Source organism: Stegastes partitus, unplaced genomic scaffold, assembly GCF_000690725.1.
Source record: "Stegastes partitus isolate 25-593 unplaced genomic scaffold, Stegastes_partitus-1.0.2 Scaffold1116, whole genome shotgun sequence".
NCBI classification, from domain to species: Eukaryota; Metazoa; Chordata; class Actinopteri; family Pomacentridae; genus Stegastes; species Stegastes partitus.
Window position 1 is genome coordinate 57,091 of NW_007578847.1, and position 15,278 is coordinate 72,368.

The following is a 15,278-nucleotide window of genomic DNA, read 5'->3' on the forward strand; positions in this document are numbered from 1 at the left end:
GTGTGCTTGGTTGTCTGTCTCTAAGTGTAGCCCTGTGATAGACTGGTTACCTGTCCAGGTGAACCTGCCTTCACCCTGAGTCAGCTGGGATAGACTCCGCCCCCCATGACCCTGGTGAGGATTAAGGTGTAGAGATGATGGATGGATGCTTCCTACAGTACAGTAAGAGGACAACCACAGTTTATATTAAATAAAGTCATCTTTTGCTTCTGGTCGTAGAAAACAAAAGGTGAACTGGAAGAAAATGCAAACGAGCTGCTAATGAACCACAGTCCTGCACTGTGTTATCAGTATAACGACAGTCTGCAGACATCGTACATGAAGAGAAGTGAAATAAATCACAGGTGAAGTTCAACAAAGCCTGCATGTACTGAGGGAAAAGGAAGGATACGTACAGTCCCCCCCAAAACCAGGATAATAAACGGCCACCATGGAGCGACATAACGCTTCCTAGTAAACTGCAGCCACTCTGGTGGCGGCTGCAAGGCCATCCTTCAGCAGATTGCCTCTTGGGCAATGAGGCAGTTATGTTCCTGACGGTAATGGAAAGGCTGTCATCACAGCGGCAACAGGACATGACTGTGGGCATGACTCACATCAAGCAGCACAGAGCGGCAGCGAGCACCGAGCCAGCAAGTGGTCCTGACACACAATCATCCCAACAAAATATCTGCAGCACAACAATAAATAGCAGTGAGTGACGGAGCAGCGCTGAAGGGAAACGGGAGACGGGAGGAGCGATAAAGCCGAGGAACTAACAGCTATGTGCAGCGTATCTGCTTCACACCTCTTCCAGGTAATGAATCAAAGTGCAGGTGCAGCCCTACGACAGGTGACTGTCACTTCACTGTTTTCCCACCTTATGCAAAGGCGAGATTAAGTTTCGTTAATGTGCGAGGATCAGTGACAGTCAGCAAACCTGCAGGTTCATCCTGTCCTGTTAGCACGCTAAACACAGCCACTCCAGCAGCGCCGCACAAACACTGTTCTCAGCAAATTGTGTTCAGACCGTGATGCTCCACCAAAGCTCCTACATGCTGTCGACTTCCATTGTTGTGTTTGTCAGCTCATTGTGCGCTTTAGGGAGTTAAATAAGGCCCGCATATTCAGCTGTTTGTTCGCTGTCACAGTCTGACAGCCAGCCAGTCACACGTCCCGTCACTCCTTTGATCAGCCGAGTGCCCGAAAACGAAGCAGAAAACAATCAGTCATTCAGTCTTAATGTGAAACTAAAAGGCTCCAGTGTTGGAAATGGGACGTAGAGCGACGTGAGCAGGAAGCAGCACGAAGACATCTGATGGAAAACAGGAACGCTTCTAATTCACTACAGCTTCATGTTATCAGGAATAAACAGAAAACGCTGACATTCAGCAGAACAACACGTTTATACCCACCGACTGGATCACAATGCTCTGATCCTGTTTCACATTTAAGCCGCTGCAGTGTTTCAATCACGCCGGCGCTGCGACGCTTCAATCCGTGACTGTAATCCACGAGCTTGTCCAGTTCTGTGCTGAATTACACCATTTGGCGTTTTGGATCAGAATGAAAAGATTAAGCGGGCCTAATTGGGACGTAAAGAAGGGTTATTCTGTGTTTTTTCATTTTTTTCCTCTTTTGGCGAAGACCTCGGCTTTCTGTGCGACACGTGCGCGGCTTCAGCGCCGTCTAATCCGGACCCTCGTGCTTGAACGGGATTTGGGTGAAAACCAACAAATTAGGCCACGGACCCTCGGGTGAGTCAGGGACGGCACTAAAAATAGATCACGTTGGAATAATTAAGAAAATTCATTTCTTAATCGTGTGGACCGTCATTTTTAATTACCGTCCTCCCTGAAGGGCCAAACTGGAACCGGTGTAATGAGGTCGACCAAGGAAGGCAGATTGTGGAGATAACGATCCGAGCCGGATGAAACGTCTCGGTTCTGCATGCAGGCTCGTTCCAGCACACTTTTCCTTATCACATTTCATATTTTTTCCATAAAACAGAGCCAACTTTCCACTGCAGCTACGTCTCCTATGAACAACACGGCACCTGCCAGACGCTCCTACAAACGCTGTAAAACAACAGCTCCGATCAGAGGATGGTTCCGGAGCGTCTCAGGTTTCAGACCCGTTCTGCAGCACTGGACCACACACACCTCCAGCAACCTGTTGGTGAGCATCTCAAACCTACTCTGCAGATGAAGTCAGCAACTCCAGTTGTCCTGTTGCTGTCCAGGTCACATCACAATGCCTTCAGTCTAATTATTTTTGTGGCATCTGATGGTTTTCTGATTTGCAGTCACTACCAGCAGCTCGTTCTCACTGCCATGGCCGACTGTACACATGGTGAGCTGGACAGTGTGGACATGATGCTGTTTCTGAAGCCCGTCCAGCACCAAGACGCCAACTCTTGGGCGGGACTTTAACACAAAAACTTGTGCTTGATACGACAAAGTGCTTCATAATATTCTGTAATAACATCAGTGTCGACTCAGTGACGTGAGCTCTGGATCCAGATCAGGGGTCCGATCTCTAGCACTATGAAAGCCTGTCAGACAACGCTAGCTTGCTGACTACTTGGGCTGAGGTGATGTGTTATCACAGAAACACTCGGTATCACTGGATCAACACTGTGCCGTGTGCGTCGGAAACCCAGCTGGGCTCATTGGGAAACACAGATTTTGTCAAAGCAGCCATTAATATTAACGTAGCAGCAAATCCTGCGTTTACAAACCAACAGAAGCGTCCCGTGATGAACACGTCTGCACGGTGATCGCTGCCTGAGCGGCGGGGAGGCGTGTGAACGGGCCAAGTGTGATTACAGTGGGATCAATACCTGGAGCAAGGAGCCCTATTGACAGGCCCGACGGCGCGGCGCTACGCTGCCACTCCCTCTGGGACAATGTGTCCGCGGCAGGGAGCTCCAAATCAGTTTACGGCATGTGGGGACACATTAATCCTATTAGCATCAATCTGGTCATTATGGTTTTTATTGAGGCAGGAGCTTTTGCTCTTCAGCAGCACTTAGGCCTTTGGCTGAACACACACACATTTTTCTTACATCACACACTCTAAATATGCAAGTACGCAGATCCATAAACTTCAGAGGCGACGGTAATCCAAAGAGCTGCACAGCATTACATAAGGTCGCTAAAGAGACGCTGCACTAACAGCTCTTAACTCATCCCGCAGCATCCTGACAGACGAGATGCTGTCCTCTGCTCACGGCCGGCCCGGTTCTTCTTACTGCTCTCCTGCCTTCGTCCCTCTTCCTCTGCCTCTCTGCTGGTAATCAGTGCATCCCCTTGTGGCGATGCAGCATCTTAAGTGATGATTAAGCATCACAGGAACAAAGATGAGAGCGCGCTGCACAGCTGGTATGAACCAGGTTTCTGCCCTGGACCAGGTGCACATCTGAGGTCCTTTTCTTGACTTGAGCTTTTGGTTCGGTACCATTTTGAATGCAGGACCTTCACACAGAGCGTCTCCTGTGTTACTGCTGCTCAGCACTTCTTCACTTCGTTAAAACACATTTCTTCATTGCTCTATAGAGGACATGAACTGTGAACAGCTGCTCTCCAGGAGCCGGCGATGCTTTCATCAAACCAGCAGTCGAACCTCAGAGTTATTCAACTTAAACAGACATGAGCGTATAAAAGCTGAGAACTGCGATGCTTCTAGAAGCTTAAACTCAGCAGCGTTTGTCATTTCTGCTTGACTAATGACTTAAATAAATAATTAACTGACTATGAAAGACGATTAATTCTCTGACACCATAAACACCGGCTGCCACGCCGTCAGTAACGTATGAAGTCTGCTGATTGGTCCACGTACCGGTCTGAAGCCTTACTGGACTTGTCCAAGGTAATTGGTTTGACATTGCTATTTTAGGCACGACAACTGTCTTGTCTTCTCATGGCCATTTGTGTCGGACTGGAAACCCAATTGGAAATTCTGACAAGAAAATTATGTTCTATAAGTGACTTCAGGAACAAAGGCCAGTAAAGTGCCGGGCCTCCTGGTTCCGCTGCCTTTTTTCTTTGCTTCTAATCTTATCGACTCATAGTCGTGTCATCTTGGCCACGTGGTAACCGGACACCCCACCCAGGAGACCGTCTTTTGTTCTACGTCACCCTAACGGACGCGGCGCTAACCTTTAGCTGACACCCGAGCTCCAGCTCTTCTCTAGGGTTTCAGGCAAATGCAAACTGCCCGGCTCTCCAACTGCCGAGTGCCCAGACCGGGGGGAGCAGGCACACCTGAGCCACTGCTCAGACCCAGGATCGCTCGAGCCTGCCAAGGCGCAGATCTGGTTTCCTACCAGCACCGAACACGATACCGTCACCGTCTACGTCCATCCCGTCTGTCCTGCCGCTGCACCTCTGCCTCTTGCCTTCACCCAACAGCCGGTCACAGCAGTGTTGGCTTTTATATGTACGTCTGAGATCACCTCAGCATTCAGGTCAAACATGTGTGTGGCCTGAGATGTAAAGATATTTAAATAATGCAGAGCAGACTGATGGGCAACTGAGATCATGTGATGCTTAGAGTTGGTTTAAATGTGAAGAAGAAATATGAGCAGGATCTGGTTTTAAAAAATCATCTTTTCAACAAACATTCCCAGTTTAAACTTGTTCTATCTTCTCAGCTGTGATCAAAACCTGAATATGTACACCTCCAGTGCTACCCAGAGACAGAGTGCTATTTAGACAAACCTACTGAAACATCCCAGGCTTGATAAGTGAAAGCAAATCACATGCAGTAATTAGCTGCCACGTTGTTCTGTGCCTCGCTTTGCTGCTTAGAAGCTCAAAATAACCTTCATAAATCAAGAGGAATGACAACACGTTACATAAGGCTGCACAAAGACGGCAGGAAAGAGTGAAAACATCACACATGTCAGCAGAACTACAAACAGCAGACAGTCATCACGTCTGTCCTCCGTCCACACGACCAGCACAAGGCCTGACAACAGACATACGACACACGTGACGGACAAACGGGCCGACGGACAGACGAGAGGACGAGTGGAAAGTGACCCGGGCGGATGGAAACTTCTCCCGGCGTCCTGGGCGGAGAGCGGCGCGTGTTTGCTGACAGAGATGTTTGTCTGTAGGTCTGTGAGTCCGCTGACTCACTGTTGTGGTTGGAGTGTGTGACTGTGCAGCGTGTGCGACTGTGTCAGTGTTACTACTGTCGTCGGCGTGATGCAGCGCCGGCACACCGTCCAAAATAGCCGTCCTCCGCCACGCGGCCTCCGTGCTGCTTTTATGACAGGTTTGCGTATAATTAAGTGTGAAGGGATCAGAACGTCCAAATCCTGTTTGCCTCCTGAAGCCCTGATGTGTTAAAACGCTTCGCAGCTGAAATAAACACGTTTCCTGCGGCGGCTGACTGGGAGCCGGAGAGGCGCTGATCGAGAGAACGAGCAGGTCGACGAGGATGATTCATTATTTATATAAAAGAGCAAATCAATAGGCGGCCGTCAAACTGGCAGGCGGGTGAATGGATGAATGAGATGCATGGAGTCAGACATGCGAGGTGACTGTACAGGCTCGCGTCACGCTGTGTGATATATCCCCGCATGCCGTCGTGCTGTGACCTTCACCATGCGTCCTGTGCTATCATCTGCTGATGCCGGTGGATTTTCCAGGTAATGACAGTGTTGTGATGAACACGCTACAGCTCCGGCTTCACTCAGCCTCACAGCAACAACAGCCTTTTGTTTCCTCCAAAATGGATCCCGAGCTCTCTGGCATCAGCGTGTACTGTAGCACCAGCTCTGCCGTTACTCTACCAACAAGCCGTCCTGTCCACAGCCGCTCTGTTTGGCTCATTAATGATGTAAGCAGCACGGACCGAGCCAAGGCGTGGGCACGCCGTTTCACCCGTATCACAACAACGGCACCGAGCACACCACAGTCACTCGCTAAGCATCTCCTCTAATTAAAAAGACGCCACCATTCACTTATTTCCTTCATGTCAGACATCGATGTCGTTGCCTAATCTTTCCTTGAAGCTTCTATAAATAGCAGCAATCCACATATTAGTTCGCCCAAAATGCTCTGCGGCGAAACACAAGTCCGATGATTGTCCCCAGTCTTCAGATTTGGGTGTATTAATAAAAACAGGAGCCTTAGACGGGCTCACATCCTGTTGAATGATAATAACAAGAGGAGCAGGCTGACAGGGAGGTGAGCTCAATCAGAGGCCGCTCCCCACGTGCCCTGCTTTAATCTGCCCTCCGCCAGCGTTCTCCATCGCTGCCTGTGTGCCAGAAACCAGGATTAGTGGTGTTCTTTGTGCCATTCGAAAGTCAGCCCTCTGTCTGCTCTTTTTAATTGTGCACAGAACCTCGTTTCTTCCTTTGGCTGAGTCTGGGGGCAGAGGGCTGATAAGATCTGGCTCTGATCGGTGTGTCCTGGTTAGAACAGCTGATCCAACAGCACCAACCAGGTTCTGACAATAAGGAATAATCAAACCCTGGTCATAGGCTGTACACCAGGAGGTCTCATATGCTGGTTAGGAGGGCTACCAGCTGAGTGGAAACCCTCTGTGTGCCTTGGCAGGTGTTTGTCTTTCACTCACATTTACTAGGAAATCTCCAGGATGATGGCGGCTGTCCTATAATTAGAGAGCGAATGCAGGGTGACTCGTTGGTGTCTCTCACCTTGGCTGGTCGGCAGCACTTAGGAACTGTAATGAGAGTTGGGAACAAACACAGCAGCTGCCTGCAGCTCGCTGGCTGAATGCAGACCACAGGGTGACTCAGTGGTCAGCTTCTCTATCTGGACGTATGTGTGCCGTGTTTTTATGCCAAATAACGAGCGCATGCAGGTCAGGCTATCGCAAAAAACCAGAAGGAAACGGGTCAGCAACAATCCATGTATGCACAGAGCAGAAACCCTTCGATGGGTAGGATTAGTGCTGAACATGTATATCTGTACATATAGCCATAGGACACGGTGGGCGGGGCGGACAAACCAACTTCTGCTGCTGCTGAGTTCAGCCTTCGTCGCACCGGAGCGCATCAGCACCAAAGAACAAGCAGTTCAGGGGAACGAAAACATGAACGTACGTCCATCCATGCCAGAGAATTTCTCCTCACGTACGCTGGCTGCACTTAATGAACAGACTTTGATCACAGCAGATCCGACCTGTCCAGACACGTGAGCTGCTCTGTTCTTTGGGTTTTTCACCCTTTTCTGCGTCTCTCTGTCTCTGTGCTGATGAGTCAAATCAGACAAGCAGCAGGTGAGGGAATATATTCTGACATGGAATTTCCAAAGGGTTTAGTGGGTGAGTCGAGCTTTGGCAGACCATCTAAGCCCCCAAAACTGGCGTGGACCAGAGCTGGGGTCCCAGGGCTCACTTTGAACACACCGCAGTGCAAGTGCTGCCCTGCTCTTTGACTGACAGGCAGCACATGCCTACATACCTGTACCTGATGTGTCCTGAGGGCTTTGGACAGATCAATAAAATATCACTGCAGGGATTGGTGATGTTGGTCACACTTCAGTTCTACTCCTTATATGTCATGAATAACGCCGACACAGGCTGGTCTGAAAGGATTATTCACAAAATGCTCTGAAATCCTTCTGCTATGAGCTGCTCTTGTCTTTTCTAACCTGGTGCACCTGCAATGCTGCTGTGATGAGGAGAGGGCAGATACCGAGGGGGGGAGAACAGGGGTCTGTCTGCCACTGCGTCTAAAAAAGCTGCCTCACTTCTTCTCCCTGCATGTGTCTGGACCATCCAGCCATCACACCCTCCATCCAACCTGCGCAGCAGCATCTCCACACTGCTGCCCACTGGGCGCCCTGACCCCCACCAAACCACGACCACTGGTGCATTACGGATCGCTTTTTTTAAAATAGCTATTCTTGCCTAATTTTGGAATCGATCCAGAATGAACGGCTGCGCGGTGCGGCGCGGTGCGGTGCGGTGCGGTGCGGTGCGGTGCGGGACGCGCGTCTTGGCGAGCTGCGGCTCCCATTGATAAAAATCCTCGTCTGAGAGAAAGAGAGAGAGAGAGAGAGAGAGGGAGAGAGAGAGGGCTGCATTCAACGTCACCCAGACATGCATGCATCCAGCAGCAGCAGTCGGTCCTGAGTCTGCACAACCAGCACCGCAAAGGGCGAAACCGTGCGTTGCTGCTGCAGCGTGCGCGTTTCTTTCTTTCCTTCCCTCCCGGAGGTAAACCGTACCTGCATCTTGTCTGACGTAAACACCTCGGTGTCTACTTCGCAGGCGATGATGGTCACCATCTCCAGTTTCATATTTATCGATGGCATTCCCTTGCGTGATTGAGGGGAGGGGGAAGTGAAAAAACAATCAGGATGAAGGTGTTCCTCTGGAGAAGGCTGGGATCGTCTGTCGGCTTCTTCCTCCACAAACTTGCGCGGTCCTGTGCTCTGGCTCGGTTCCTCCTCCTGCGCTCTGAGCTGCTGCCGGACTCCTCTCTGCACTACCGCGCTGCTGACAGTGATGCTGCAGCAGCCGCACAGACTCCCTCCTCCTCCTCCTCCTCCTCCTCCTGGCTCCACATTGACGTCATCACCATCCTCACGTTCGTCGGGCTTTACGCCACTACGGCGCCTGACGAACCGTGCAGGGGGCACTGCAGAACCCACGGGCCGGTTTATTCCGCTTTTTCTTGTATTTTGGTGTCAAAGGAGGAACAAAAAAAAAAAAGTGTCACACACGTTTTGAAAAAAATAAAAATGCACACAAAGCAGCCTGAGGCCAGAGTGAGCCTGGAGAGTGGATTCAAATCCAAATGAACAGTGTGGCCACAATAACAAGAACAGGACATGTTTTATAGCTATAGACAGACTCAAGTCTGACATAAAAGGTGAACATGTTGAGACAATAGTTCTGATAAACCTTATTCAACATTCACCATCAGTTTAAATCAGTATCAGTGTCACATCAAAAGCTGGATCTGTAGTGGATCAAAAATCCATCTCAAACTCAAACTCTAAGAGCCACTGCTGCTGTAGGAACACCGTCTATTGTCCAAACCAACTCCACTGGCTTTGTGCTGCTTTATTTATCCGATCATGTAACCGGGTCGTCCACCTGCCCGTCTACCTGCAGAGCTCACAGCGCTTCTCTGCACTTAGAAGATCAATAAAACCAACAATAAAGTAACAAATAAATCACTAAAGCTACCAAACAAACAAAACTAATAAAGAGCTCCAGATGGTTCACAAAAATCACGGTTTGGTGCCTCGTACGTCGGTTTACAGATCACAGTTCACTCTATTTAATGTCCAGCAAAAACAAGAAACATCCATCCATCATCTCTACACCTTCATCCTCACCAGGGTCATGGGGGGCGGAGCCTATCCCAGCTGACTCAGGGTGAAGGCAGGTTCACCTGGACAGGTAACCAGTCTATCACAGGGCTACACTTAGAGACAGACAACCAAGCACACTCACATTCACACCTACGGACAATTTACAATCACCAATTAACCTCAGCATGTTTCTGGACTGTGGGAGGAAGCCGGAGAACCCGGAGAGAACCCACGCTGCACGGGGAGAACATGGAGACTCCACGCAGAAAGATCCCGGGTGTCCTCACCGGGACGCCAACCGGCGACCTTCTAGCTGTGAGGCAACAGTGCTAACCACTGATCTACCTGCAGCTCCAAATCGAAAAGCCTGTCCTGAAAATTCAGTTTGAATCAGTACAAATACGTGTCTTGTTTCACCGCCGTCAGAAAGTGGCCATGACGAGGTCACGTCTTGTTCTCAGTCATCTCATTTACAGTCATCCTACAAGCTTCAGTAGAAGACCACACATCTGGGAAATATCTTCACGACAAGTCCAGCAGCTGGTTACTGAAGCTGTTAGGACTATAAAGTCACACACTGACGTCCCTGGTCAGCGTCTGGCTGCTGTTGCATGCCATTCCTCATTTTCTCTCATCTCTCTCCTTGTCTAGACGATAAAAGCAAAAATGCTCCAGAAACCAAAAAAAGAGTGAGAAAGGAAAAGCCCTCTTGGATGGAGCTGCTAGGAGCAAACAGAGCTGCAGCCAATGAGTCTGTCAGTTGTGTTTTAGGATTAACACGAGTTGTTTCTGTTATAAAACGTCACTGAATGTTAAAAAAACAGCTGATCTGTTTCCCAAAACCAAAGCTGATGTCCACCAAAGACATTCAGTTTACTGTCACAGAGGAGCGACGGCCAATCAGCAGACAGCTGCAGCTTCACTGGTGAGGAGGCATCGCTTTGTGTTCAGATGCAAGAAGGTTCAGGAAGCAGCAGAACCACCAGCAGCACACAGGACTGTCTGATTTACAGACACGGCTCACTGATGGAGTCCATGTGATCAGAGCACCATCATGTCAGTCATAAAACACTTGGTATAAATCATGAGCTCATGTTAGTGGCTGACGTACAGCACGGCCGGCCAAAAATACACCCGAGGCATCTGCAGCACTTGTTTTCCTATCAAGGCGCACAATTGCATAAGCGCGTATGTCAGCTGCGTGTTCTGGAGTTCGCTACCTTCAGCTGACACGGTCCCGGGCTTTATGGGCTTAAGAAGAACACACAAACAACGTGGTTACATGAAGCCGGGCTGGTGTACCCGGTGCCGCCCCACACGTGGTCCAGTAAATTAACAGACGCCTAATTTGGGCGCTGGAGTCTCCAGAATAGATGCTCTGCTGATCCTGGAACAGATGTGAAAAGTTCTACAGAACTTCTTAGCGGGCTGTACCGTACTCTAACGCTGACTTGTTGATGGTAGATTAGCTGTCCTGTGGCTCTTCGTCGCTGCCAACAAAGCAGGAGATGAAGCCGACTGCTGCTGCTCCTTCCTGTTAATTACAACGAGTTTCCATCCCGGCTGAAGACCAATCATTTCAAAAATTCCCACAGACATTATGCCATTGCATAATATGCTAACAAACCGTGTCTTCTTTCCATCGCTCAGATCATCTCTCTCCGTCTCTCCCGCCCTCCATTTCATAATAATAATTGCCAGAGCGGCCGAGACAGCTAAGTCCCTATAAGCCATTAATATTGAGGCTCGAGGCGGTGAGGACTATTTATGTCTGTGCATGTCAGGCATTGTCCACGTTGAGCAGACAGAGAACATGAGAAAGATATAAGTGGATGACTGTGACATTCCTGCAGCAGACAGCATCAGTCAGTCACTCGGTGTGGAAAAATCCGCCTGTAAGCGCCCAAAACACCTCCCATCAGACAGCGCAGCGTGCTGGCCTGAGCCTGAGCGCCACTGTCAGCTGCTTCTTCTGCTGGGAGTGAATCTGCTTTATTCTTCCAAGTCCTGGCGGTAGGAACAGGCAGTACAGACGATGCTTCTTGGCAGCTTTAGATATTGTTTCAAAAATCACCCGAGAGCTCGTTAATCACGAGCTCAGGGCCGATAAAGCAGCGCACCTGTGTCGCCTTTTTTCTTTTCAATCCACTCTGTTTTCTGGAAGCTAGCGTAGCCTTCGCTCGCCAAAGGTTGTGATCATTTATTTATGCCTTGTTGGAAAATTCTCTTTTCGCTTGCCCCTATTTATAAAGCCTCGAGTCAATAGACGGTGGAGGAGATTCGCCGTCTTGCTCGAGGAAACTTCAGTGGAGCAGATGCCTGCTGATGATCCTCAGAGCTGTCCAGGTCGTTCCTCACCTGGCATTTAGTCCGGACTACGTCAGTCTGGTGCTAAACAATACATCCATCATCTCTACACCTTCATCCTCACCAGGGTCATGGGGGGCGGAGTCTATCCCAGCTGACTCAGGGTGAAGGCAGGTTCACCTGGACAGGTAACCAGTCTATCACAGGGCTACACTTAGAGACAGACAACCAAGCACACTCACATTCACACCTACGGACAATTTACAATCACCAATTAACCTCAGCATGTTTCTGGACTGTGGGAGGAAGCCGGAGAACCCGGAGAGAACCCACGCTGCACGGGGAGAACATGGAGACTCCACGCAGAAAGATCCCGGGTGTCCTCACCGGGACGCCAACCGGAGACCTTCTAGCTGTGAGGCGCTAACGGAGCTAACCACCGAGACACCTGCAGCCCCTAAACAATGCAGCTCAACATATTCCAGTGAATGTTTGTTTCCCAGCGTCTCCATCAGGAGGCGCTTCTGTAGCCGCCGTGGGTTCTACGGACAGATTAGAGAACAGAACCGGTTATTAAAGATCTGATTAAAAAACGTGTCCATACGTGTGTTTAGGAGGAAAACAAACACAAAGGGGATTAAAATCAGATCCTTGGTAGGTTTACTGTTTCATCTACAGCAGCAGGTGATGGTGTTGATCACATCGTAGCACTAAAACATACAGAATCAGCTGCAGACCAGCGCTGTGCTGCCCTCGCTATCATTATCTCACACATCACATGTTTACACTCGAATGTTTTCGGTTATCAAAGCGCCGCGTCGACGGGCTCCTCTCATCCCCTTTGTCTGGGCTGATAAGTAGGATGGATGGCCGCGGATGATGAAGCACTTTTCTTCCTCCCTGGCCTCATTCCGCAGCTCTGCTCCTCCTCCTCCTCCTCATTCTCAATTCGCTCCTTCTCATTCACAATTCTCTCTGTTAGATCTCACAGGCAGCGCAGCCTCAAACAAGAGTCCACGCAGGAAAACATGAAGCTTCCACACAGTCTCTCCGTTTGAAGGAAGAATCTGAACCCGGGATCAGCGACGGCTTGTTTTTCAGAATTATTTTAATCCTAAAAATGCTGCCAGCTTGTGATGCTTAATGCCATAATCTAATCTATTATCAACAAAGACACTATAAATAGGAGCAGGGTGCCTTTTATATGCTCACTATCTTATTTATGGAACACATTTACACACCTATAATGCATCAGTGTGATTCTGTGATTCTCAGCTTCACTCTGCAGACTGCTGGACACGACTGGCCCGGTTCTGTTCAAAGGAATCAGAGTCTACCTGCATCTCTAAAGCCTATCTTCTAAAATACGATCATCCCTTCAAGTAGCATCCGTTTAGCAGTGATGCAGGAAAGTCAGGAAAATCTAAACCTGCCCTCAACAGCCAACTTGTGTTTTTTCTTTCACTAACCCCCATTTGTTTAGGATTAAATAAAAGAACATGCACGCAGTATGAATCATCAGATAAGGCTCAATGAAACGGGAGGAACGTAGCTAACGCAGAGCCTCCAACATGCACCATGCACTTGATGAGAGATGAAAAGAGGAGCTGGCAGAGGGGCAGAGAGATGCTGGGAGGGTGAGACGGTGTGTCTCCGACTCACTGACGAGCAGAATTTGTATTCTGGAGGGGAGCTCTGCAGAGGAGCAGGAGGGAGGAAATCAGGGCAGTGGATCATCGCGGTGGGCTGCAGTACGCATGCTCGCCACGCACACATGCGTCTTAGCGCACAAACAGAAGAAAACAAAGCTGTGCAGAAAAACCCCAGCACCAACAATCACTGCATGCAAAGACGTGTCGTGATAATGTGACAACATGCAGCCGTTAGGAATCATTTATTCACTGCAACCGCTGATCCAAAATAGAAAGAGTTCTCACAGACATGCCAGCTTTGTTGTGTGGGTGTGACTGTGCATGCATGCATGTGTGTGTGTGTGTGTGTGTGTGTGTGAGCGCGATGTGACGGCAGAAAGTCAAAGAATGACGGCATAAAAACAAACTCCTGAGCCACTGCAGGCATGCAGACAGGCTGCGGCTACGCTACCCTGCTGATGCTCACACACCTGCATCTGGACACACACACACACACACACACACACACTCTCTCCCTGCCTCTGCCAACCTCTTGTTACAACAGGCTACCTCATTTGGCCCAGCCAAACCCAGCCATGGTGCCAGCGCCAATGCAGCTGCTGTAATCTAGGCCAAGCTATTTATAAAGCAAGCAGCCAAGCACAGGCGCAGGGAGCCGGAGGGAGACAGAGGGATGGGAGGATAAAAGAATGTCTACAGGGCAGAGAGACAGATCTACAGAGTGTAGGTGAGAAAGTGCGGCGGAGAACAGAGAGAGAATAACAGCAGCGAGCGGGCGAGTGACGATAGAAACAGATAGAAACAGAGAGAGAGAGAGAGAGGAGGGGGTCCTGCCAGGTGCAGAGGACAGCATGAATACCTGAGCATGAGCAGACATCTGCTCTCAACTGTAAATGACAAACACACGAAGCCTCGATCGACGCCACCTCAAAGCCCCGGACTCGTTTAATCTGGTGGTTTGAATTCTGCAGCCGAGCTGACGGATGAAATGTGAGGTGGTGCTGCTGCTGCTGTGGATGTAAAAAATAGATGGCAGACAGATTTACATGTCCTCTGGCAATCAATCTTTAATTAATAGTGATAGACAAGTCCCAGAAGTCAACTCTGACTGGAACTCTTTCCCCCTAATTAACAAAAAAACGTCTCTCTCATTAAGGGGAACCTGAACATGCAGCGTTTGGATGAACCACGTCAGTGTTCCTCGGTGCTCCGAGGTTCAGGTGGAGGAAGGTGATGTCACACAGCAGCCGAGATTCAGCTGAACTTGGACCAGACTGTAACGACAGCTACGAGCAGATGAGCTGGTTTTATTTATTTTGTGACTCCTAATAAATAATCAGGTCAAAGAATGTTTTCCTCCAAACATTAATGCTGCGACATGATAGAAAAGCACGGATTGATTTTTAGCTTCTTTTCTTTTTTATTTTTTTGAACACGTGACATCCAGAAATTCTCCGTGATGAGCTGTCAAGTTGCCCCGACACATGAAGTGGTGCATCTGGGAGGTCAGGCTGCCCCGGATGCTTCTCATAGACACGCTGATATAAACATTCACAGACTGAACAAATAAATCATGTCAAACTAACATGAATGCAGCAGCGATGTCGATGCAGTGTTTCCTCTTCACACAGCAAACGTATCTGCAGACGTGTTGTTTTCTGTATTTGAGCTGAAGCAGGCGGCTGATTGGCTGATGACTGATAAACAGCATTCGTTCTGGTTCCATCTTCTGTATTCTTGCAAATTAAACTGACATTGAGGTTTACAACAAAACGAGCTGCAGACGGATGACGTATTAAAACACAAACTGACATAAAACCAGCAGGAGCTGGAGGAGCTTCAGAGCACCGTGGTATTGATTATCCAAGTGTCTGGAACTCAACTGATCACAAAAGGTCACTGAAGGACGAGTTGCTGAGCAGCACTAAAGCTGTGTGCCCTGAAAACTGTTTATACATGACCTACTATAACCTCTGAGGGCTCCAGCTCTTGTCTAATATGCATTTTTATTAAAAAATAAATAAAAAATATA

The 15,278-nt window shown here is 49.1% G+C and overlaps 1 protein-coding gene across 4 annotated transcripts in view; it reads right to left on the minus strand.

The window, feature by feature from the left end:
• rcan3 (regulator of calcineurin 3) overlaps nucleotides 1–15,278 on the minus strand; it is a 39,124-nt gene that overhangs the window by 12,797 nt on the left and 11,049 nt on the right. Inside the window, exon 1 of one of the 4 annotated variants that reach the window (XM_008296279.1) lies at nucleotides 8,193–8,408. The exons of the other annotated variants lie outside the window; for them this stretch is intronic. Coding sequence (XP_008294501.1) covers nucleotides 8,193–8,279 — 87 coding nt within the window. The 5' untranslated portion in view covers nucleotides 8,280–8,408. Of the gene's footprint in view, nucleotides 1–8,192; nucleotides 8,409–15,278 lie in introns of those variants that run through there. 4 annotated transcript variants of the gene reach the window in all.